This window comes from Bombyx mori, chromosome 15, assembly GCF_030269925.1.
Source record: "Bombyx mori chromosome 15, ASM3026992v2".
Taxonomy (NCBI): Eukaryota; Metazoa; Arthropoda; class Insecta; order Lepidoptera; family Bombycidae; genus Bombyx; species Bombyx mori.
This window is the reverse complement of record NC_085121.1, coordinates 13,188,703-13,214,836: the sequence shown is the minus strand read 5'-3', so window position 1 is coordinate 13,214,836 and position 26,134 is coordinate 13,188,703. Positions and strand designations below refer to the sequence as shown.

General features: G+C 38.2%; 1 protein-coding gene across 1 annotated transcript in view; it reads left to right on the top strand.

Moving 5' to 3' along the window:
- LOC101741942 (uncharacterized protein CG7065) overlaps positions 1-26,134 on the top strand; it is a 31,206-nt gene that overhangs the window by 3,819 nt on the left and 1,253 nt on the right. The window contains exons 3-20 of the mRNA XM_012697349.4: positions 6,001-6,162; positions 6,912-7,020; positions 8,106-8,244; positions 9,508-9,661; positions 10,240-10,406; positions 11,179-11,285; positions 12,313-12,325; positions 13,231-13,285; positions 14,562-14,653; positions 15,201-15,321; positions 15,837-16,008; positions 16,694-17,021; positions 18,631-18,726; positions 19,699-19,839; positions 21,485-21,755; positions 22,266-22,460; positions 24,261-24,565; positions 25,722-25,989. Coding sequence (XP_012552803.2) covers positions 6,001-6,162; positions 6,912-7,020; positions 8,106-8,244; positions 9,508-9,661; positions 10,240-10,406; positions 11,179-11,285; positions 12,313-12,325; positions 13,231-13,285; positions 14,562-14,653; positions 15,201-15,321; positions 15,837-16,008; positions 16,694-17,021; positions 18,631-18,726; positions 19,699-19,839; positions 21,485-21,755; positions 22,266-22,460; positions 24,261-24,565; positions 25,722-25,989 — 2,895 coding nt within the window. The remainder of the gene's footprint in view (positions 1-6,000; positions 6,163-6,911; positions 7,021-8,105; positions 8,245-9,507; positions 9,662-10,239; positions 10,407-11,178; positions 11,286-12,312; positions 12,326-13,230; positions 13,286-14,561; positions 14,654-15,200; positions 15,322-15,836; positions 16,009-16,693; positions 17,022-18,630; positions 18,727-19,698; positions 19,840-21,484; positions 21,756-22,265; positions 22,461-24,260; positions 24,566-25,721; positions 25,990-26,134) is intronic.

Sequence of the window (26,134 nt, the reverse complement as noted above, 5' to 3'; positions counted from 1 at the left end):
CTGGGGCACCAGTAATCATTCATTAAAAAAAGAAAAAAAAGTCATTCACAGACTTTCACAAGTCTCCCCCAAGTTTCATCACAATGTTCTGTCTGAATCCACAAGCACTAAGCCAATTGAAAATGCCACTTATTTATTAACAAAAAAATAATTATAGAGCACGCTTTACTTCAGTATTTACTTCGGTTTTCGCGAGTCTTACATGTCTGACCACGAAAATTGCAAAGAATTCGAAACGTGAGAAATATTAAAATGACAATAAAAAACGCCGAGAGTAAACTATAAAAGTAGTTTAAATTATGTTTTTATCTTGTTAACAGAAATGTAATGGAACTTTGAAGGGTCTACAGCGGTTAACTTAATTTGACTGTTACATTCTTGACATTGCTAATGGACATGAGCTACAGTAACTTTTCACCATCATTGTAACCCCGGTCACTGTCCTCGCCGAATTCGCCGCTTGCGACGAAGGGCTCGGCGAGCAAATATTAGCAACACCCCCGGTTTGAACATCGAGAGCTCCCCTACACGCTAGGAACGCTAAAATAACCTTTCAAAGCATAGGTATAAAAAAAAAGTGTAACCAGTTAAATTATCCTAAACTGTTTTCCGGACCGCAAGAAAATATTTCCTTAAAATATAAACACGATTGCCAACTTCGGTGGTGGCGACAATACGCACGTATACGATGTATAATAACCGGCAAACTTCTTGAGCATTTGTTGACGTAGTGGGGGTAAGTTTGCGCATGGTACACTCACGTGCAAAAACATTACTTACTCTGCGTCATATTGCTATTAAATTATTAAAATCAACATATGTATTTATTTATATATTTATTAGAACATCAACAAAACATATAGGTTAATAATTGTAATAATTTAATCTTGGGGTAAAATAGATATTCCTTCTATTAAATCAAAACTAGAGCTGTTGCCAGGTCTTGGTTCAGTTGAAGCGAAGCTGGTATTTGTAATTTTTTTTTCGTTATCATAATCTTGACCATCATCATCATCACTGTTTTCATCACCCGAGTCGCTATCATCGTGATAAGTCGACATAGGGCTCATCGGCGTAGTTTACAACTCGGTCGATTCGGTCTTCTTTTTTGTCTATAATTAATTATTTTTTGAAGATATTCGATTCGTAGTAATCGAATGTTACTTTTTTCATTTACCAGCTTCCGATTATTGTCTGTTCTTTTTTTCCATCTGAAGCCTAGCTCTTTCATAATTCGTCGTAAGCTTCATTCCGAGCCATTAAAATTTATATCTTCTTTAAATTTTTCGAAGCCTTTCTACGGTACGGAGTTTCGCTGCTTGTTATGTAGTTATTATGATTACATCTTTTTATTACAGATTGAACGAAACTATCCATTCCGGTAACTTTCTTCTTCCCTGATCTTTTCTTACCCGGAGACCGCAACACGGCGAGCAAACCAGAGCCTTTAGCTTCGTTAATAATACACCTAACAGTACTCACTGATGTTTTTGTTGCTTCCGAAGTCTGTTTTAATTTTTCCATATCATTCTTCCCCTGTTTTATAATGAAGCAATATACGTCGTACACAATTTTTTTACCCTTTCTTTTGAATACTACACCGGTTTGTCGCGGCATAGTGTATGTTTTATAAAAAAATCAACAAACACTCAACAAATAGCAATGGCAACAAAGTCCACAAGCAATTATAACAAATAACGATTAATAACGATAGACTTTCCACTGTACGCAAGCGTACTTTTGGGAGCAAGCGGAATGAGGGCGCGGTGCGGGACGCAAGGATCGACTGATCTACCAATAACGCGCTCGATACGATTTCCCCTGCCGTCGCGCCTCACCCTCACCACCAAAGTGATCTAAAATTCGGTTCTGCGCAGTCAAGGTCATTTGCTCAAGAAGTTTGCCGATTACTATACATGCTTACGATAATTATATTCTATAGTAGCTTAATACTTAATAGATGAATGCAAAAAAGTATGTAAAAACAAAATCTTATGAATATCATCATCATCATAAATTATATGTATATATTTGGTGACAATTAAGTTTATTAATCTGGATTGTCAAGAAAATTAGTTAAGTTTTTTAATGTTAGATAATGGCAGACTTCAATACATTCTTCGATTAAGGTGAATCAAAAAGTTCTTAGGAGCGCATTTCGAAAATCAGTCTTAGCGTATTTTCGTTATTTGGAAGATAAAATGAAAATATGAATGAAAGAAAAGAATAAATGAAAGAACAAATTGGTTATTTTAAAATTTTTAAACAAAGGTAAACTTAGTGTCATTATCTTGTGCTGTAATAATAAATCGGTATCTGCGGAATCAAAAACGCCCCGATATGCAAAAAGTGCTACGTGCAGTGATTTGTGCCAGTTTTTTTTTGGATTTCCTGCTGATTGATGAGCTTAAAGAGGCAGTTTGTGCTGTGAAGATGATAACACTAAATCTGGGCGGACTATTCGTCACGCAAGAGACCATCAAAAAGTTTGCTTTGATTTAAAAGACAAAGATATTTCTCCTGCGTTATGGATGCTGAAACACAGAAAAAAAGGATAAACACATACAGATGCTGAATGCGAAATATCATTAGCAGCTACTGATACGAACTCCAATCGAACCTGTGGTACAGTAATTTTGGATATTAGCGTTTGGATCATGTTTATCATCAAGGATGACTAAAAGATTTTTCTGAGATCTTAAATATTTCATTTGACAGCATTCAATCCACTGTAATTGGTTTTCAAACGTATGGGCAAGAGGTACCACGAGTTTTTACCGATGAAAATAGGACCATCATTTAGATTACGAGATTGGGAGACAAATCGCGCTGTGAGAAATACCCTCGTCGCATAACAAATAAGTCACTCTTATCGCCAGCAAAGTTATAGACTTGGAGTGTCAATGATATTTTAATTAGCCACACACAGAAACGACCGGGTCTTACTTTGTACTTAGCCGACCCTATTATTTATATTATAGAGTTAATGCTGTAACTACGTGAAGTTTTCGGAATTGTTGTTTCTTCACGGTGACGCTCCTATTCATAGATCTGTGGTTGTGCTTGAGGTAATACACAGTTCTAACATATTCTCCGGATTTTACTGGTGGTAGGACCTCTTGTGAGTCCGCGCGGATAGGTACCACCGCCCTGCTTATTTCTGCCGTGAAGCAGTAATGCGTTTCGGTTTGAAGGGTGGGGTAGCCGTTGTAACTATACTGAGACTTTAGAACTTGTATCTCAAGGTGGGTGGCGCGTCTACGTTGTAGATGTCTATGGGCTCCAGTAACCACTTAACATCAGGTGGGCTGTGAGCTCGTCCACCCATCTAAGCAATAAAAAAAAAAAAAAAAAAAAAATTTAGCTCCTGTTCATTTTTGAAATACGATTACGTGTTTATAAAAAAAAACCGTTAAGTATATTTTTGTTGCGATTAGAACTTTTTGATTCATGTCGAATGTATGTTTTCCTGTAATCTTGGGATTCTCCGTAACATATAAAATATGTATATATATGTAATACGTTCTCCGTATAGATGCGTATGAAAATTAAAAAGCTATTTAGTCCAAATAGAGTTTTAGCGTTACAGGTATTGACCGGTGACACATTTACTAAAACTGATCTGTACTCTAAGCCAGTTGATTGTGGTATGTGTATGATTAGTTCCAAGTGTTCCAATCTATGCATCTAGTAGAGGTTGAGGCTAAAAGCTTGACGATTTGACGAAAATCGAACAACTGGCATAACCTCAATTGTGGAGAGATGCGGATCACGAATGCATACTAATATTAAAAGAGCAAATATTACAAGTTACTTCATAGCAGCTCGTAATAAAATTTATTTATTATCAATTTTTTATGAGGCTTCACTAACAATTTATAGAAGAAACTATATAAATAGATTTTAGTGCCTATACCTATATATAGATATATAGCCTATTACGTTAATAAATTGTTGTTCCACCCTAGTTCCACGTATTGTAAGACAGGAACTAATAGGTAGGTATCTTTTATCGAAGACATGAAAACTTCTTGCGTCTGATTTAATTAATTCAGTTTTTAACTTAAGAATATTATATAACCAAGATTCTATTTTGTAAAAAAAAAGTATACATGAGTTTTTTAATAAATTAGTATGTGTCAGTTTAAACCTAAAACATTCGTGATTAAAGTACACGCAAAACTTATATAGGTACCTACGCTCTGAGTGAATTTATTTGCGATATGTCGTACAGTTACACTTTGATAATTAAATCTGTGCTCTCGACAATTTGTCATCTTGTATACATTTAATACAATTGTTATAATAACCGGCAAACTTCTTGAGCATTTGTTGACGTAGTGGGGGTAAGTTTGCGCATGGTACACTCACGTGCAAAAACATTATTTACTCTGCGTCATAATGCTATTAAATTATTAAAATCAACATATGTATTTATTTATATATTTATTAGAACGTCAACAAAACATATAGGTTAATAATTGTAATAATTTAATCTTGGGGTAAAATAGATATTCCTTCTATTAAGTCAAAACTAGAGCTGTTGCCAGGTCTTGGTTCAGTTGAAGCGAAGCTGGTATTTTTTATTTTTTTTTCGTTATCATAATCTTGACCATCATCATCATCACTGTTTTCATCACCCGAGTCGCTATCATCGTGATGAGTCGACATAGGGCTCATCGGCGTAGTTTACAACTCGGTCGATTCGGTCTTCTTTTTTATCTATAATTAATTATTTTTTGAAGATATTCGATTCGTAGTAATCGAATGTTACTTTTTTCATTTACCAGCTTCCGATTATTTTCTGTTCTTTTCTTCCATCTGAAGCCTAGCTCTTTCATAATTCGTCGTGAGCTTCATTCCGAGCCATTAAAATTTATATCTTCTTTAAATTTTTCGAAGCCTTTCTACGGTACGGAGTTTCGCTGCTTGTTATGTAGTTATTATGATTACATCTTTTTATTACAGATTGAACGAAACTATCCATTCCGGTAACTTTCTTCTTCCCTGATCATTTCTTACCCAGAGTCCGAAACACGGCGAGCAAGCCAGAGCCTTTAGCTTCGTTAATAATGCACCTAACAGTACTCACTGATGTTTTTGTTGCTTCCGAAGTCTGTTTTAATTTTTCCATATCATTCTTCCCCTGTTTTATAATGAAGCAATATACATCGTACACAAATTTTCTACCCTTTCTTTTAAGTACTACACCAGTTTGTCACGGCATAGTGTATGTTTTATAAAAAATCAACAAACACTCAACAAATAGCAATGGCAATAAAGTCCACAAGCAATTATAACAAATAACTTAACGATTAATAACAATAGACTTTCCACTGTACGCAAGCGTACTTTTGGGAGCAAGCGGAATGAGGGCGCGGTGCGGGACGCAAGGCTCGACTGATCTACCAATAACGCGCTCGATACGATTTCCCCTGCCGTCGCGCCTCACCCTCACCGCCAAAGTGATCTAAAATTCGGTTCTGCGCAGTCAAGGTCATTTGCTCAAGAAGTTTGCCGATTACTATACTATATTTAATTTGAATATTTCAAATTTAGTAATCACTCTTCATCCCCTAATTAGTCTGCACAGGAACTTTCACAAAATTCATAGAAACGTTTTGGTTTGGCGCGTACTATAGAAAATATTAAAAACAGTTTGATAAATCTAATACGTTGAATCATTTACAATTTCGACTGATAAAAAATATATATCGGAAAGAATACTATTTTAAGAATTCAAGTATTGAGATTAAACACGAACGTTTAATATACATAAAATACCTGACTCCGGTCAATACTGACGTCACAATTCCACAATTCCTCCATAATTTTAGGTAAAACAAATCGGTAAGTATTGTACGCTAGAGGAAAGTAAAAATGAAATGGTATTTTCAGCATATATTAAATTTTTTCAGCGAATGATTGCCGAGATAAGAAATTCGTTACGACGATTCAAACGTAAAAACAAAACTGAACTCACGATAGCGTATTTTTTAGGCCGAGCAAGAGTTTCAAGACCATCTGAACAGTTTGAAGATCAAAACCGAGGATGGCGAGACGCGAAACATGGTCGAGCGGAAAGGACGAGATATATCCGGCAAGTGGATATATCTGTGCTACCCGTGCGGAGCAGTCTGCAGCGGCGAAAGCATACTTCAGGTAACTTAGTTATAACATATTAGTTAGCAGCAGCGTCACTGATATAGCTGGATTTACTGGTGGTAGGACCTCTTGTGAGTTCGCGCGGGTAGGTACCACCGCCCTGCCTATTTCTGCCGTGAAGCAGTAATGCGTTTCGGTCTGAAGGGTAGGGCAGCCGTTGTAACTATACTGAGATCTTAGAACTTATATCTCAAGGTGGGTGGCGTATTTACGTTGTAGATGTCTATGGGCTCCAGTGACCACCTAACACCAGGTGGGCTGTGAGCTCGTCCATCCATCTAAGCAATAAAAAAATAGCAAATCGACCGTAAGCTGCCAACAGCTCTCACATTTTTACGAAAACGTTTTTTTTTGTACCACCTGACTTCTTTATATATCTTAATGTTAGAAGCGGCTACTTTTGTAATTTTCTAATAATGTATTATTAAAAAAAAAATATGTTGTCTTCTTTTTAAGAACTTACACCAAGAAAAAATTACATCTAACTTACTTATAGCCCTAGAGGAACGTCATTTGAATATTTTCTTCTTAGCAATATAAAATTACTGTAAAAATAATAAATTTGTATTTTGTGTTCATAAATACCACCCGTATTTTGTTAACATTTTAGTTTTTTATGGTCTCCTGTAAACTTGCCATCAAAGCACTTAGGAGATATTGGTAGCCTACGTTCGAAATGTAAATTGAAAATTTAGGTACAAGAAAATACTGGGATTTAAATATCGTTAAAACAAAAAATATTCCAGACCCATATATCTGGAAAGAAGCACAAGATTAAACTGGCGATGTGCACAGCGTGGCCGAATAGCATATTCGAGGAGCACCATTTCCTTCAGAAGCAATCAAAAAGCATGGGTATGTTTCTATCTACATATTAATACGTGAAGCAAAAACTTTGTACCCCTTTTACGAAAATTGCGCGGACAGAGGAGTATGAAATTTCCCACGCTTATAGAAAATGTAGAGAAGGAGTGCAGAATGTTAATATTTTTTTAAATTATGCATATAAAATATGTACATTAAACCAATAAAAAAAAACGTTACACACACTACCCATGTATTTGACACACACACGCATGCCTACTATTTGTTTATTGTCAAACTTCTCTTATTGCTTAAAGTCTGTAATCAAATTGAGAATAGATTAAATATTGTTTATCTTTAATATTATTTGTCTATAGTGTAGTCTTGGCGAAATCTGTGATTATAGAAGTATAATAGTCTTTGACAATAGAATGTTGTTAGTGTTTAATTATAGTCGAATTTTGACTACATGTGGACCACTAGTATGAACTAATATATGAAATTCACTACGTCACCGGTTTTAGATTTTCACGACTTACATTTCACATTTTACGATGTAACATCGTGTATGTTATTTTATTTTTATTATCTCTGACGATTGGTATAGTTACTTACAGTTTTCTTGGCCACGTGGACGGCTAATGTCTTATATAACGACATTTGAAATTCAGTACAAATTGTTAATTAACATCTGAATAACACTGAACAAGGAATGACAGAATCTTGAGGTCTTTCTGTTTGTTTGACTTTGGGGTTTCAAATTCACGATAAGTGGATCCCAGTTTTTAAATAGACACCAGACATTTTTAACTTGGATGCTAAAATAGCTGATCTATATAGTGGCTATATTTGTTCCTAAAATATATTTGTTTAAAAGGACTCTCACTTTATCCACTTTACTTGATTGTTAATGAGCGTTTTATTTCTATTGAACGATTATGAATAACATTATAGTAACAGGCTTATAAACCTCCGATATCTAGGGAATAAGACCGTGTGCGTGTTACTGTCGAGAATTAAATATACTTTTTACCTCCTACCTGCCTTTAGCAGTTCTTAATCCATCTAGTCACTTTAATGTTTTTCGTATTCCCACATTAATGAATGTAAACTAAAATAAGATGTGAATATTACAGTTACAGCGACTCAGAGGGTACTACAAAAGATGGCCGAAGAAGTAGATTACCATAAAAAGAATTTGGAAGATGTCGAAAAGAAGTATGAGAAGTACAGGAAAGTGAAGTGCCACATACAGGACATCATTGACGATGTCAAGTAAGATACTTGTGATGTTTAATACACAGACAGACAGTCGCTATACCTGAAACATTACCTGAAACATACCTTTGGCTCCAGCCAATATAGCATTCTTCGTTTCTGGGAAGCTACTTTTTTATTTGTTACTGCCCTTGCAGGCATACAGCTAACCTGATGGTGAGTGGTTACCGTCGCCATGGACTTCAGCAATACCAGAGGCAGAGCCAAGCCGCTGCCTACCATTAAGCACTCTCCACACGTCTAGTTTGAAGAAGGACATATCATAGCGCTAGTAACTTGGGATCCCTACAGTATCCAGTACTCAGTTACAGTCTGGGTGGTTCGAAAACCGGTATTGTCGCTTCGTATAATAATGCGCTGATGGTCTTACACTTTAACTCACCAATGGTCTTTTCTTCAATAACCTTTAGAAAATGTATCGTTATTGTTGCGTTGTGGCAATCGAGCGTGGACTGTATTTATTGTTTTGAGATATTTATTTTACCCTTATATGACAAATTGAAAGACTGAATTTAAGAGAAATATAAAATTAATGCGTTTGCTCTGGACGGCTGGATTTAAAAGAGCGTTGGTGTCATGGCGGACGTCGCTCGCTGACACTTTGACGTTCAGAAATTGAACAGTAATACTACCAGCACGCTATGATGGCGGTTTTGACGTTGGTCCACTCATGAAGTTTCGTATTAATAGTAATTACATTTGAAGGAGAAAATCCTGTTCTTTATTGTCAATAGTGACGTGCAGTTATATAATTTATCGAAAGTATTATTTTAGGACACAAAATTAAAATAACTTATAATTTTATTAATGTAGGTGATGATAGTATTGACGACAGTGAAAATAGCAGTATGAACAAATCTGATTAAATATAACCTTTTGTGGCACCTTTTTCTGGTCTCTTTTAATCAATTAATTTGTTTCTTGTGTGCATATAAAGTATTTATATTCATTTTCATTCCCAATATTCAGATCGTTCAAATATATTAAGTAATGATTTCTATTTTGGTTTTATTAAATCTTTTTAATCAGGTCCTACTTACAATAAAAACTTATACACTTCATTATATATTTTTCGAGAATAAACTGACATTTCACATCACTATGTAATACGTCAATAAAAATATAAATTAAAATAAGACATTACTTAAAGGTCTTAGTTACCAGGTCATAAAATCCCTTTAAAAAAAATTGTAATATGTCAAAACGGCCATCACAGCGTGCCGATACTGTAGTAAGCAGTGGACCGTCTCGTGTTCCCAGAGCGCCGCTGCCCGGCATCGAGTACCTCATAGAGCACCCGCCCGAGGACGGCCACTCCGAGCCCTGCTACCTGTGCGTGCTCTGCAACAAGCAGGGCCACCCGCGCACCATCATCAACCACATGACCTCCTACTGGCACCGCGTCAACTACATCGTTAGTCTTGCATTTTATTCGACGCTATTGCTCGGTTCGGTTCAGTTTCGAAGGAAACCACTGAAAAAATATCCGAAACGAACAAAAACACTAATTATATTGATTTTCAATATTAAATTTAATGTTATTGAAAAAATAAACTTCAAACTTTTGAAACAATTATATATGAAAAATGCCCACTCGCATTACGACCCTAAGGCAGTCAAGGTCATTGTCAAACGAAAAAAATATATTCAAACTTCGTTAGGTCAAGGTATTAAACTGTATCTGTAAAAAGTTGTTTGAAATAAAGTATCTATTACGCTTTTTAACTACTCTAACCATCAATTTATAATTTAATTTAATTGTTTATCTAATTTGTCTACCGTGTGTTAACTATAAGACAATGAATTGGGTCAGTCGGATTCTTGTTTTATTTATTTACCTAACGTCAGTGCTGCCGTCTCTGTTTGCCAAATTTTACTAATTTTTTTTTATATTTCTTCAATTTTAACGGGAACTATAATTTTATTTGTAAGTATCTTTATTTCAACAACGAATCGTTGAGCAGCTTATATAATGTCATGTGACGCCCGCAGCAACGTCACTTCCACAAGGCGTACGAGCTGCTGGCGCCGTACCGCAACCAGCAGCTGTACCGCGAGGGCGTGAGCGTGGTGGTGCACCGCTTCGTGCAGCGCGTCGAGGACACGTACGGCCGCCACCGCCCCGCGCACATCGACAAGGACGAATACGACAAGAACAAGTACGCCGTCCCAGCACTAGCGCCCCGTTCCATAGACACAACCCACTGAGTTTCTCGCCGGATCTTCTCAGTAACGCGTTTCGGTTTGAAGGGAGGGGCAGCCGTTGTAACTATACTTGAGACCTTAGAACTTATATCTCAAGGTGGGTGGCGCATTTACGTTGTGAATGTCTATGGGCTCCAGTAACCACTTAACACCAGGTGGGCTGTGAGCTCGTCCACGTATCTAAGCAATAAAAAAAAAGTGGGTCGCGTTTCCGATCCGGTGGTAGATTCTCTGAAGCACTGCTTTTGCTTGGGCCAGTGTTAGCAACACTCTGGTTTGAGTGACACTGGCGCCCTGGCATGCGCTCGACACTAAACCTCTATACATAAATATAATTCCATTACTGTATGGATGTAGTAATTTTCAATTTCATGTCTGATACCAGAGACAAAAGATCTCATGTTAAGATTTTAACTGGTGGTAGAACGTCTTGTGAATCCGCACGGGTAGGTACCACTACCCTGCCTACTTCTGTCGTGAAATAGTAATGCGTTTCGGTTTGAAAGGCGGGTAGTCGTACTGTAAAAACTGATATCTTAGAACTTGTATGTCAAGGTAGGTGGCAGCATTCACGTTGTAGATAACTATGGGCTCCGGTAACCACTTAACACCAGGTGCGCCGTCAGATCGTCGACCTACCTAAGCAATAAAAAAAACTGCTAGGATTTTCTTTTTTGTAGTTTAAAAACCAATGCTATTAACAATAATTGATTTTAATTCTTACAGGGAGTCTATTAATACATGGATACACAGAACCGATCATTTTAAAGGAAAAGAGCTCTGTTCATTCGAAGATGTCGTGGATATTGATCTGATACAATCTTTACGCAAGAGTAAGTATATGACACTTATGTAAAACATAAATTTTTTTCTTCGTTGATTCAATGAAGTCACATGATCGCTTCAAGCGAAATTTTATTAAGTTTGCTTATTTTCTGTATTCTCCTAATTGGAGTGCCAGAGAACTGATCTCTATCCGAAAGGGCAATAAAGACAACTTAGCATTTGTCGTTTTAATCCTGTAAACCAGCATGGCCTAGTGGATGCTGTGTTGGTATAACCGCGCCAATAAAGAAACGAATCTAAAATGGCGGCGGCGATCATGCGCTCTCACTCTAAACTATTGCTGTCCTTAGTCGCACACGGCGCGTACTGCTTGCAAAAAAATATCAGTTCTGACTTTTATCTTTCGGCCGTTCGAGTTGTGCGACTTAGATGACTGGCACCAAAAGTGTCTACGCAAGTTGCATCCCAGATCAGATATCTCCCCCTCCGCCAGGGATCAAAATAAACTAAACTAGACTCTAATTTGTTTTTTTTTTTGCAATAAACAACTTTTTCTTTCGATCTTTCTTTTTATTTGTCGACTCTACCGTGCCAGTATCAGTGCACGACAATAGATGCCATTCTCGATTCGTTTCTTTATTGGCGCAGCTTATATTGACTTAGACTGTGCTGAAGTTCAAAGTTTGTCCACAAGTCTGCCTGTTTCTGCCACGAAGCAGCCCGGCGAAATACCCTCGACGTTATAGTCGATACGGGTTTTTTTTATTGCCTCGATGGGTGGACGAGCTGACAGCCCACCTGGTGTTAAGTGGTTACTGGAGCCCATAGACATCCACAACGTAAATGCGCCACCCACCTTGAGATATAAGTTCTAAGTATCAAGTATAGTTACAACCGCCCCACCCTACAAACCGAAACGCATTAGTGCTTCACGGCAGAAATAGGCAGGGTAGTGGTAGCCACCCGCGCGGACTCGCAAGAGGTCCTACCACCAGTATAATAGACAGAGATTCATCAATCTGTACTTTAACATGATTAATAATCGAATACTAATCAAACGTATGCTTGTTTCAGATTACGAAAATACGTGAGTAGTTTTTGAAAACAGCAACACTAAGATAAGTGATAACGTATATATAAATTAATCGCTTAGTATTATTTAAAGTTTCCATTGTTTACCTGATTGTGATCGTGAATTTAACCCTTCGATCGCGAACCGTCGATAGATAGACCATTAATACGTATAAAGTGCAGAGCGTCGGTATACCGACTATTGTACATTTTGATAATAGGTCTTAGGTATAGAGTCTATAGGAGAGGCAGTTTTAATTGTTTCTTACAATAATTAAAAATATTAGTCGTATTATTTTAATTGTATCTTTCAATTAACATAACTAAAATTAAATATAATTAATTGCAATATGCAACTGAAAAATTATTTGCAATTACATTAATTGTGAATAAATTAATTGCAGTTAATTTTTCAATCAATTCCTACGATGGTTAAAATATTAATTGCTTAATGCCCAACACCGGTATAGACCTGTACGGACATGTCTTTGCGCGTGCATGTACCTATAACTTTTTTAATAAGTTAATAACATTTATAAATAACCTTTTAAAGTTATTTGCTGTGAATTTATCATTGATTTTTGAATATTTTTTTTAAGTTACAATTTTTTTTTAGTTTGAATTTTTTCCAAAATTCCTTTGCCTATTTCTGCAAAAAATGTGAAATTAAGTTCAGCACTAAAAGGGTTCATGACATTTAATTTGTTTAATGTAGCCGTAGCTATCATAGAATACAAGATATTTGACAGATGCCTGAATCTGGCTGACGACATTTTCAAGATGGGCTTATATATATACAAGATTCGAACGACAACATTAGGACCGTCGGTGCACCGAGCAATATCATCCGCTCGGTGGAAGATCTCTACGTTGTAAAACTTTCCACATGTAATTAACGTTTTGTGTTTGTGTGTTTCTCAGGGGCAAACGAGACCCGTCCCCGCCGCCCGTGTCTGCCCCCAGTAAATCATATAAAGTAAGTGCGACTGATGTTCAGAGTTATGGGAGTCCATAGACATCGCTACGTGAATTCTGCCTCCGAAATTGAAACTTGAGTTCGAAGCTATACCTAATACAATCGCATTCGGACCGAACGGTAAACAGTCCGTCGACTAAACATGCCCTAAAAGTCGTCCAATGAAACGTCCACCTTAATTTTGTAATACTTATTTTAAATATCCTTCTTTTTATGAAAATTAAGTCTTGAAGAAAGACGTATAACGCTGCACACTGCACCGTATAAAATATAGATTTTTCCATAACGATATTCGAAAAATGAATATACCCTGAATGAATACGCCCTAAACACGTTATTTCAGATCCTCCCGATCCACTAACGGTGCTTTTAGGTACCTCAAGCACCGGTCACTGTTCTTGTCGAACCCGTCGCTTGCGACGAAAGGTTCAACGAGTCGACAAACCCACAGACACAGCCCACTGAGTTTCTCGCCGGATCTTCTTAGTGGGTCGCGTTTCCGATCCGGTCGTAGATACTGCGAAGCACTGCTCTTGCTAGGGCCAGTGTTAGTAATGTCCTCAGGTTAGAGCCCCGCGAGCTCACCTACTCATTCGATAATGCTAGCATAGCTCTTTAAGGCTATCAACATATATAGAAAAAAAAAAACGCTATTCATTTTTCAAATATTGTTATGGAAAAAACTGTATTTTATACGGTGCAGTGTGCAGCTTTATAAGTCTTTCTTCAAGCCTTAATTGTCATAAAAAGTAGGGTAGTTAAAATAAATATTAGAAAATTGTGACATTTCATGTGACTTTTAAAATAACAGCGACCTCCCTCATCAGGGAGTGACTATCCGCTCCGGCTCACAACCGCTCCAAATTTAAGCGGATACCATTTTCTGCGTAAAAACGTTTCAATGTGTACAGTATAATGTTGAAATGTACAGTATAATATTGAATTTAAACAAGAGACGTAGGTCTAAATAATGTGACATTATTGACATATCGGCGTTGTCAAACAAAAATCTGCTATGTGCACCTTTTGAGATTTTTACTTTTTGACCTTTTCGTATAGTTCACAGTCCTATCTAGCGTATAAAAAAAAAACTGTTACGTTTCTATAGCCTTAAATATTTATCTATAGCTTTAATTTGATATAGTTCTTAAAAATTCACCTTCATATCAAATTTTATACGAAAATGTTTTTACTCGTTAATTCAAAATAAAGTTTTTGCACATACCTAACAGATTTTGGTTTGACAGCGACGATATGATATTATCTTTGTTCACAGCGTAATCAAAGAGTGCGCGCGCAGTCTATAGAATCTCTGTCGGACATCAGCGACGAGGAGCACAGACCGGCGCCCACCAGAACCAAGTACAGGTACGTGACACGATCATATACTCACGAGATACTAGCGCATTGATCACACCTGTGTGCTTAGTGCGAGTTCTTAACGTTCTCGATAGCGTAAAAGTTACTCAAATTTGTATGCAGTTAGAACAGCACCCCTAGCAGCAAACGTAGGCAAACGTTCCAACTCCATATAAATTTGAGTCAACTTTTGCTATATCAAGAACGTTAAAATACTTGCACACGTATCAAGGATCGATGATAATATAATAGTTTCATTACATTGGTCTAATGTTGTTGACAAGCATTACAGGGTTGAGCTAAATTTGTTTTTTTTTTTATATATTATATTAAATACATTTACTTACTAACTTCTACAATTTGGGAGAAAAAAACCACCTTTTTTTTTGGGTTTTTTTTTGTCTGGTAACACTAAATTTATCTGAATTTTATTTAATTTAGCGCCTTATAGTGAGTGCGGTGTTATTCTTTTATTAAATTAGTTAGACCTTATTTAAGCTGTATCTGTTTCAGGGTGTAGAAAAACAAAGTTTTTTATTTTACCATTAATGTTCAGGGAGCGTACTGTCTCCGGCCACGCCAAGCCGAGACACGAGCCGTACAAGGGGCCGACCGCCGCGCCGCACCGCTCCAGGTACACCTGGATTGCTGACGATAAAGAAGAGCCCGTCGATAAGGTACGTGGGTTTGTTCTCCTAAAGTGTACCATTAGTCGATTAGCATATGTTTTATTTGTGTTTCATATTGTGTAAAGTCACATTGGTGGTAGGTCCTCTTGTGAGTCCGCGCGGGTAGGTACCGCCACTCCACCTATTTCTGCCGTGAAGCAGTAATGCGTTTCGGTTTGAAGGGTGGGGCAGCCGTTGTAACTATACTGAGACCTTATTAGAACTTATATGTCAAGGTGGGTGGCGCATTTACGTTGTAGATGTCTATGGGCTCAAGTAATCACTTAATACCAGGTGGGCTCTGAGATCGTCCACCCATCTAAGCAATAAAAAAAAGTAAACTTTAAATTTTCTTCAAAATTCGCAAAACATTGGTAAGGACCTGAAAAGCCTTTAAAAGTGTGTATAGATGTTGTTCATGAAAACAAATAAACTGACAAAAATAGTAAGTTGTCTAAATTATACGAATGTGCTGGCATAGAATCGATGCGGTATTCATTAGTAATTGAAAACTTACGTTACAGAAAAGCTCGCATTACAAATACAAAGCGGCCCTGGCCGAAGATCAGAAGCGTCAAGCCGAGGAGTCCGCCGAGAAAACTCTGCGGTACCACGAGAAGAACCCCGAGAAGCACCCCCTCTACCCCGAAGAGTGGAAGAAGTTTTGGAATAAACGCTACAAACAGATACAGAGCGGTCAGTTTAATACTGAAATTATTATTATGTTTAAGCAGTTTATTCAATCGTTTATGGTTTACGAAATATGTCTATCTGCTGAAATACAAAAAAAAAAATTGATTCACGCTTAAAAAAACTAGATGATGACCGAGCTTTGCTCGAACTTTTTTTTTCTATAAATTGTGTTTTTTAGAAATTATATTTAAACACGAATTACATATTGATAAAATGATGAAATATTCCAAGATCGGTTAGGCATTTTTATGTGAACATGTGAGTTAAAAAGACACAAATAATATAAATAAACAATTCCCTTTCTTGGTCTAAGCTTAAATCAAACACTTATTGGCTTCGGGTTGCTTAACAACGCCATCTGCTGAAGTGTTATTGTGTCTTTACAGCAGTCAGTTGCTCTCAATTAAGAAAAATAGTATTATTATTCGCCAATAGATGTCGGGAAGAGTCATAAAGTTTATTATCGATAAAGTTGATTATTGAAAACACGAATAAAACAATATTTTATATATTATATGAAAATAATTCGTAGCTAGATCGATTTATCGGCCCCGAAATCCCCTGTATATTAAATTTTATGAAAATCGTTGAAGCCGTTTCCGAGATTCAGATTATATATACAAGAATTGATCGTTTAAAGGTATATGATAAGATAATAATAATAAATACGTTTTACTATTTGGAACAGAGGGAAAAGATCCGTCCAAGCACGACTTCAAGTCCGAGTGGATCGTGTTCTGGACGAAACGAATGAAGGAGTTACACGACGAGGAGCTGCAGGTCCGTGTGGACGAGATCTATCGCAGGATGCGCCTGTCGCCGCCGCCCGTCAAACCCAAAGCGGCAGAGAGCAAAAAGCGAATTTCTCCCGAGAAACAAAGACCTCCGGAGAAGAGAAGGTCGAGGTCGCCCGACAGAAGACCTCCAAGAAGCAGATTTCCAGAGGTGAAACGAAGGTCGCCCGTCTCCCGACGCAGGACCCCAGATTACAAACGCGATTACAGGAGGGAACGGATGTACGTATATACTGGTTGATTTCTTTTTTTAATACGCTTTTACTAGCTTCAGACGTATGTATGTTTGTAACGGAATCTTCGAACATGATTTTGACCCCCTTCAAAACGTCGGTTTAACTCGAAATTCGGTATACTTATTAAGGACCGATGACAATTCAATATTAAAAAAATTGAAATTTAACTAAAAAATTAAAAATATATAATAGTTTAAAAAAACTAACAAAATACACTTTTACAATAAAATCATTTTTTCTCACACTATTTTTATTTCAAAATTATTAAAATTTATTTTCTATTTGAAGTGAAACTTCCTTATCGGCGTTGGAAAAAAATTTACCGTCACATTTTTCGGTTACGCGTCACATTTTTCCGTTACGCGCCATCTTTTAATTAACGGCTGTATGTTCTGAAGTATGGATGCGCATTTGAGAAACCGACCTCATGTCTCAAGGTGGGTCACGGAATACATTTTGTAATTGCAATAATCCCAGGTAACCCACTTAATATCACGTGGACCGTGCTATTATTGTTATTACGTAAAATAATAGGAAGAAAAGTACCAGGGTATTATGATATCAAAGAGATGTATTATTATAACTTTACTCTGACGTACAGCCTTCTTTATTAATTAACGGCTGTATGTTCTGAAGTATGGATTCCGATTTGAGAAATTGACCTCATGTCTCCAGGTGGATTACGGAAATCATTTTGTAATTCCAATAATCTCAGGGAGCCCACTTAATAATATCACGTGGACCGTGCTATTTATTACTGTTATTACGTAAAATAATAGGAAGAAAAGTACCAGGGTATTATGATAGCAAAGAGATTTATTAATAATTAACGGCGGTATGTTCTGAAGCATGGTTTCGGATTTGAGAAATCGACCTCATGTCTCAAGGTGGGTCAAACTTCACGAACCTCAGGAACCCCATTTAACACCACGTGGACCGTGCTATTATTATTAATTTATAGGAAGAAAAGTACCAGGGTATTATGATATCAAAGAGATGTATTATTAAAATGCTGTAATAATCTTAGTAGCAAAAAGGTAAAGTGAAATAATTGTATTATTTGTATTCATGTCTATGATAATAAAATCCTTTTGTTTAAACTTTATCTAATTTAACTTTATTTAACCAATTTCTAGAAAGTTGCATGTAGATCATTTTTCGAAAAATAAGGCCATAAACAAGTTTCACTTCTTACGTGTGTACACTAGTACACGCACACATTTTTTTTTTAGTTGGTTGTTCTATAAAAGCGTATTTTGTTAGTTTTTTTTAAACTATTATTTATCCGAGCGTCTTACGAATTACGATAACACATAAACTTGTAAATACATATCGGCGCTTGAAAGGCAAACGTGACTAAGTGACAATGCGTGAACTTTACAGTAGACTAATTTAAACTTAAAATACCTGAAACAAATTCAATTTTAACGAATCTAGCTGTAGGATTGAAATGATTTTAATACACCTAGAAATATATATTTTTTGCGCATCGAATATGGTTATTGCCTATCATTTATGTATAAAGCAGTTGTTGTCGCTTAGTCACGTTTGCCTTTCAAGCGTCGATTTATAAATTCAATACATGTTACGTATAGGATATCGGACTATCGGCGTTCCCCGGAGCGTCGCCGCTCGCCGCGCCCGCACCGCTCTCGCTCCCGCTCGCGCACGCGTTCTCGCACGCCGCACAGGTAAGCAGCAATAAAAAATGGCCGGTATCGTAGATTGGGGGAATCGGGAACCTTTCCAAATCCAACACGAATTTTCAATGGTTTTTCTTATGGGATTACTAATAAAATTGAGATTAAAATGCTTGTCTCGATTTTGTGTTTATAAGTATAAATTACGACAATATGTGAAAGAGGGGAGTGAGCGAAGAAATGGTATATGATAGAGGAGTTTGGAAGGAGAAAACATGTTGCGCCGTCGACAGGTGACTGGGAGAAAGACAGGAGAATGATGAAGTATAATAATTACGAAAGGTTTTTTTTATTGCCCTTGCTGGCAGACGAGCATACGGCCCACCTGGTCGTGAGTGGTTACCGTCGCCCATGGACTTCAGCAATGTCAGGGGCAGAGCCAAGCCGCTGCCTATCGTATAATAATAACCAACGCCCGTTAATCAGGATTTATATAACTACGTAAATAGAGTTGTCTTAGAAGGTAGGAACCGTATATAACAGTGATGGGCAAAGTACGGCCCACGGGCCCTCTCCGGCCCGCGGAAGTATTTAATCCGGCCCGCCGAGAGTCCACCCATCCTAAATATTCTAGTCAGCATTTTGGCGCGGAAAATAAAATTGACGTTTATAATTGAAAATCTTCGAATTTTTAATGAAAGCTCCAACTCGTCAGGGTGTTTTGAGCTTTCACTATCTCATAATTAACTTGTCATCATCATAATTATCTCGGCAGTCTGTCACAGGTATTAGTTTATTTATTGGAAAACAACCATTCTTTTCACCCATCTATCACATGCCTCACGTCTCACACGCCTAACAAGGCGTAATAGTAAAATATATTTTGTTTATTAAAAAGCTTTAATATAAAATGCATTTTTTCTATAATTCTAGCCCTCCTTTAGAATTTCTTAAACTTTGTGGCCCGCCATTAAAAATGTTTGCCCATCACTGGTGTATAATAATGTATTGTTCGTTGCACAGGATGGAGTCGTCGGGGCGGTCCCGCAGCCCGCTGTCGTGCCGCGCCGGCGCCGCGCCGCTGCGCAACCGCAGCCCCGCGTCCTCCCCCGCACCCTCCCCCGCCATGCAGACCGTGCTCATCTCGGACGACGACCTCAAGCCGTACGTACCCTGCCCCTCCATTACCACACGCTTCACGTTAATAATCTATTTAAAAAACAAACAAACAAAGCTCGTAACTAGCTACCAAAAATTAACATAAACTGATAAATTGGGGGGAACAAGGCAGTGAACTGTTTACTTTGCCTATTTATCTAATACATATATAAAATTCTCGTGTCACGGTGTGCATGATTGAACTCCTCCGAAACGGCTCGACTGATTTTCGTGAATCATAGCGTGCATATCGGCCAAGGTGGAGAATCGGATAACATCTATTTTTCATCCCCCTACATGTTAAGGGTGGTCCAACCCAAAAAAAAAATATTTTTGTTTTTTAAACAATTTTTTTTGTTTTTTTTTTTTTTTTTTGATCAGCATACAAAAATACACACAACCCTAAATTTTCACCCCTCTACGATCAACCCTTATTTTTTATTTGTTAATTAAAAACTTTAATTTTATTTGGCAAGAATTTTTTATTTATTTTGTCATGACTTAAAATAAAAAAAATCATATTACTCTCAGTTTTCACTCTTATACGATCAACCCCTATTTTTCCACCCCGATTTTTTTATTTTTTATTCTATGCTCATATCCGCAATAATGTTGCAAGATGGAAAACAAATATTATAATTGTAGTACGATAAATCAGAGTTTATAATTTCAATTTCCTTTAATTTTTTTTTTTTTTTAAATTCAATTTGATCTCCCGCTCTCGCCGGTCGACTAATGATCAACTATCAATCGATCAGTTATCCCCGCCAGGTGTCACCACTCATCCAGCAAACATCACGTAGTAGGGATGAGGACGAAGCCGGTCTCCTGTCTTACTATACATTTTTCAGCCATGTTTTTTCGTAGCTTGCCAGCCATGTTTTTTTGGTTTTATTTGTGTATCAATAGTATGTTTAGTAGGTCTGAAAATCTGCTACTATCTATTTTTCATACCCCTACCCCAAACATTTTTTTATTTTTTATTTTTTGGATAATGTTTTTTTGGTTATAATAAGGTATTATGTGGTTGAATGAGGTTTTTTTTTCTACACTAGAATTTCCCTAGAAATCTTATTTAAGGCAACACAACGTTTGCCGGGTCAGTTAGTATAGATATATAGATAACGAAAATGACAATGCGTTTGTATAATTAAATAAATAATAGAATCGTTTTGCTTATTTTTATCGCGAGTAGCCAGGCCCTTGTTTTGGTATAGTAAGGAAACCGTTATCCAATACGTTCGAGACTGTGTTTTATATCTTGGACAAATTGCATTTATATTGTGGTCTATATGGACGCTGGCAACTGTTGACTAGGAAAAAATATATATTAAATTATTTTCGTCTTTGTTTCTGCTCTTTTCTTATTGCTTGTGTGGGTGAACGAGCTCACGGCCCACCTGATTTTAAGTGGTCACCGGAGCCCATAGACATCTACAACGTAAATGTCGCCACCCACCTTGAGATAAGACTTTTAAGGTCTCAGTATAGTTACAACGGTTGCTCCACCCTTCAAACCGAAACGCATTACTGCTTCACGGCAGATATAGACAGGGTGGTGGTGCCTCCCCTTGAGGACTCACAAGAGGTCCTACCACCAGTAAAACTATTCATCCAAATATATTCATTTCAAATATATTTGTTTATACAGGGACGACCTGTCCCCGTGGAACTCTGACGACATGGAGTCGACGTGCTCGATGCCGACGGTCCGTTCCCGCAGCAGCGCGCCCCCCGCCCGCGCGCGCCGCGACCCGCCGCCCGAGAGCCGCGAGCCGGGCCCCGCCCCCGACCCGCAGGACCTCGGCCCGCCCGAGAACATTGTCGCCACGCTGCGTCTGCTCATCGCGCTCGAAGACTACCTCGGCAGCCTGGGGCCCCGCGTCATAGATCTACTTGCTGAAGCGTTAAAAATGGAAAAGGTAAACACGTACGTTAAATAACTAACGTTTCACTGTTTTTACATAAAATACACTCGTGTGACGAAATTATTAGCGAACTATCTATGTAAGCTGATCGCGTTGAATTAACTTCCACGGTGAAGGAATAACATCGTGTAATAAAAATCAACCTCGCAAAATTATAATTTGCCTAATTATTGGTGGTAGGACCTCTTGTGAGTCCGTACGAGTAGGTACCACAAGTTTGTCTATTTCTGCTGTGAAGCAGTAATGCGTTCCGGTTTGAAGGGCGGGGCAGCCGTTGTAACTATACTGAGACCTTAGAACTTATACCTCAAGATGGGTGGCGGCATTTACGCTGTAGATCTCTATGGGCTCCAGCACCCAATTAACAGCGGGTGGGCTGTGAGCTCGCTCGTCCACCCACATAAGTTTTAAAAAAAATTTATAGATTTTTTTATCAGATTTATCGTTCGCTTGTTATCATTTAGTCTCGTTGTGAATCTTTTTATAAATTACATTGTTTTATAGGATAGGCCGAATTCATCGGAAGAGTTGTTAGACCGCGAGTCGGCTGTGGTGCTGCTGGAGACCGCGAAGGAGAAGCTGAAGGGCAGCGTGCAGGCCGGGCTCGTGGCGCCGGCCGCCGCGCCCGCCGCCCGCGCCGCGCTGCTGCGGGCCGCGCGCACGCTGCACGCCGCCGACACGCGCCAGCGCCGACAGCAGGTACGCGCACTCGTGTCGGGACAAGTGCCCAGGGCGGCAACATTTTAAAAGTGAAAAACTTTTTTTAGGTCTTGTCAAGATTGCTCAATATAATTAATTAATTCTATTAATTAATAATTTTCTGTTCAATTGATAATTCAACAAATTCAATTCATCCATTATTTGTGAATTATAAGTTTGGTACTTTTGGTAAAAAATTATAACCAAAATGATTCAATCAATTTATTTCCTTGGACATTTAAAATAATAATCGATTTGTCTATTTTCTTTATTAAAGAAATTAAAGTATTTTAAGAAGGAAAGGAATTAAAGAAATTTAATTAGTTTTTTTATGTAATATAATTATGAGTCATCCATCCTTAGTTCAAAATTTATAATTGTTAGAAAAAAAACAAATATTTATGTTTTTGGAATATATAACATAATATGATAACATTTCTGCATCAATTAGTTTTTTAATTTTGAAAAATAAAATATATAAACTGAATTCCAGTATTGGGGCGGATTTTTTTCCGGTGCCCAGGAGCGGCATTAAGTTTGAATCCGGCTCTGGGTACGCGTGTTCTGTCCTGGGACGACAATACTCATAGACGTAACTGGATTAGATTATGGAAATGCCATTTATATACCTTGTAATGTACAATGTCTCCCAGTGTCTGGTTATGGTCTCAAAATAAGAATATTATTAATATGCCTTCTGGAACAATTTCCCAAGAGTGCAAATTGCATCTAGGCTAGCGGAAGTAAAACATTATTTTCCGATTTATTAAACAATTAGCACATTTGTTTCTGTAAATATCCGAACTGAACAGGAAAATTTATAATTTACTAATTGATTAACGTTGGATGTGAGATGGAAGGGGGTCGCACCCCCTTTCGCTCGTCTGCGACATGGCGCGAAGTTGAGCGCACACTCACGCAGCCTGTGGGGAGGATATGAACCATTGCTTGTCAATATCAAAGGTTAAATAACAAAACTGAGACTTAATATTGGTTCATCCCCTGCATAGTAAACAACTTCTTTCATTTAATGATAATTGTAAGAAAGATTTAGAGTATGTGAACGTATCCTGATCGCGTACCATCGTCCGCGATCGTGAATTCCAACACAAATTTTTAGTGGTTTTTTTAGGGTAATATCAATAAAATTGAGATTAAAACGTTTCCGGGGGTTAAAATTTTCATATACGATCCATTATTATACATAGTTAATTAAAATATATATACAAAACCTGACCCACCTTGGCTTTTAGGGTGAATCGGGTCACATATGGGGACAATAGAGTTTTTCGATGGGGCTGGCACTGTTTAGTTGTTAGGTAGATACTTACCTTTAGGTAATTAACTTTTCAATATCTTTAATCAGTTACAAAACTCTGATGACTAAATTAAACTATTTAATATTCAAAAACAATAAATAAAAGTAATTTTCAATTCTACAAATTTAAATCTCACAAAAGCATTGTGACAACCCAGATTTGTCAGTTATTCTATCCCTAGTCCCTATTCCCCCTGTACGGGCCAGCGCGCACATCATGTTGCATACCGATGCATTTTACATCAAAGTCATTCATTTTTGAGTCAGTTCGTGTACCGCCATCAGCAAGGCGTCGCGTACTCGCATAATGTCATTTTTATTATATAAACAGTAACCAATCAGTGTAAGCATATCAATAAACATGTAATCAGTATTGGAGTTGTTATCATTATTACCACAGAGGGTTGTGTGGACAAACCGTACACCCCCCAATCTACGGTAATATTGTAATCATTGATCACGGCCATGATATGATCGCGCAGGAAAAGAACAAGAGCACCCTCGCGGCGGGCGGCGCGGGGGGTGCGGGGGGTGCGGGCGCCGCGGTGCCGGTGGCGGGCGTGGGGCAGGTGGACCGCGCGCAGATCGCGGCCCAGCTCGCCGCCGCGCTCGTGGCGCAGGGCAAGACCGACGTCTCCGCCGACGAACTGTCGCAGCTCGTCGACGCCGTGGTGGGGATGGCCGAGGCCAAGCGCCGCGCCGCCGCCACTGCGGACAGCGACGCCGCCGCCGCTTCCACTTCCGCGTTGCAACTCTTGCAGTCGGCTTACGATGATAATGAAAAGAAGTAAGAACCGCCCAGATATTCAGTTTTTTTTATTGCTTAGATGGTGGGACGAGCTCACGGCCCACCTGGCATTAAGTGGTTACCGGAGCCCATAGACATCTACACACCCGATCCATTAACGATGCTTTTAGGCACCACAAGCACCGGTCACCGTCCTCGTCAAACCCGTCGCTTGCGACGAAGGGTTCGACGAGCGAATTAACCCATAGACACAGCCCACTGAGTTTCTCGCCGGATCTTCTCAGTGGGTCGCGTTTCCGATCCGCTGGTAGATTCTGCGAAGCACTGCTTTTGGTAGGGTCGGTGTTAGCAACAATCCGGTTGATGGAACTTCATCCTAACACTCCATTAGGATGAAGCTGAAATAGCTTGCTTCCCAAGGCTATCAGCATAGGTATAGGTAGGGAAAAAAAAGACATCTACAACGTAAATACGCCACCCACCTTGAGATATGAGTTCTAAGGTCTAAATATGGTTACAATTGCAGCCCCACCCTTCAAATCGATACGCATTATTGCTTCACGGCAGAAATAGGCAGGGTGGTGGTACCTACTCGTGTAGATTCACAAGAGGTCCTACCACCAGTAATTACGCAAATTATAATTTTTGCAGGTTTTGATTTTTATTATTCCTTCACCGTGGAAGTTGACCATGAACATTTGTTGAGTACGTATTTCCTTAGAAAAATTGGTACCCACCTGTGGGATTCGAACACCGGTACATCGGTCAACACAAACGCACCGGACGTCTTATCCTTTAGGCCACGACGACTTCTAGTACTTTAAGTATTTCTTTTAAAAATGAAGTCGAATTAAATCGACTTTAAATATCGGATTTATTATTTTCGCAGTCTTCCGTGGCCTTAAAAACTGTGAAGTATCAAAACGTCCGAAAAATTAAAGCCGTAACAAACCGTAAAAGTCGTTCTAATGATGTTTATGAATTTCGAAAAATCGATGAAAATATGTCATGTCATCCACCGAATACTTGGACGTACGGTCCATTCTGACATAATATGTAATTAGAGCTTGCTCCTCCGCCGCCGGAAACTAATAATATGAATATTATGATAATTAACTAAACTAATTTATTTAAGTAAATTGTCGTGTAATCGATTACTATTACGAATGTGTATGTATGGTTTTAAAATAAACAGATTGGAGAAAGAAGATCCGCCCGATGCAATGGACGGCTTGTCAGATTCCGACCTTGAAACTTTATTGAAAAACTTCAACGAATTATCTGTGGAGGAGCAGCACAGTTTGATCGCTTACCTGAAGAAATTAGAAGCGCGCGAGCCTCAACGTGTAGAGAGACTGCGGCAATACGTGAACGCACCCGTCGCTCTCTCGAACCAATTTACTACACCTGAAAACAACATCGTCGCCGTTGAAAGCGACGATGATGACTACACCGTAGACGAGGTAAGATTCCATCTGTGATATATAAAGATCTTATAAAGTACTAGCTGTATCCGTCCGCTTTGCTGGGCATTTAAAATTAACATTATTATTTCTCACCCCCACAAAGATTCTGATCATTAACGGCCCCGCAACTGGTGTAGGGAGT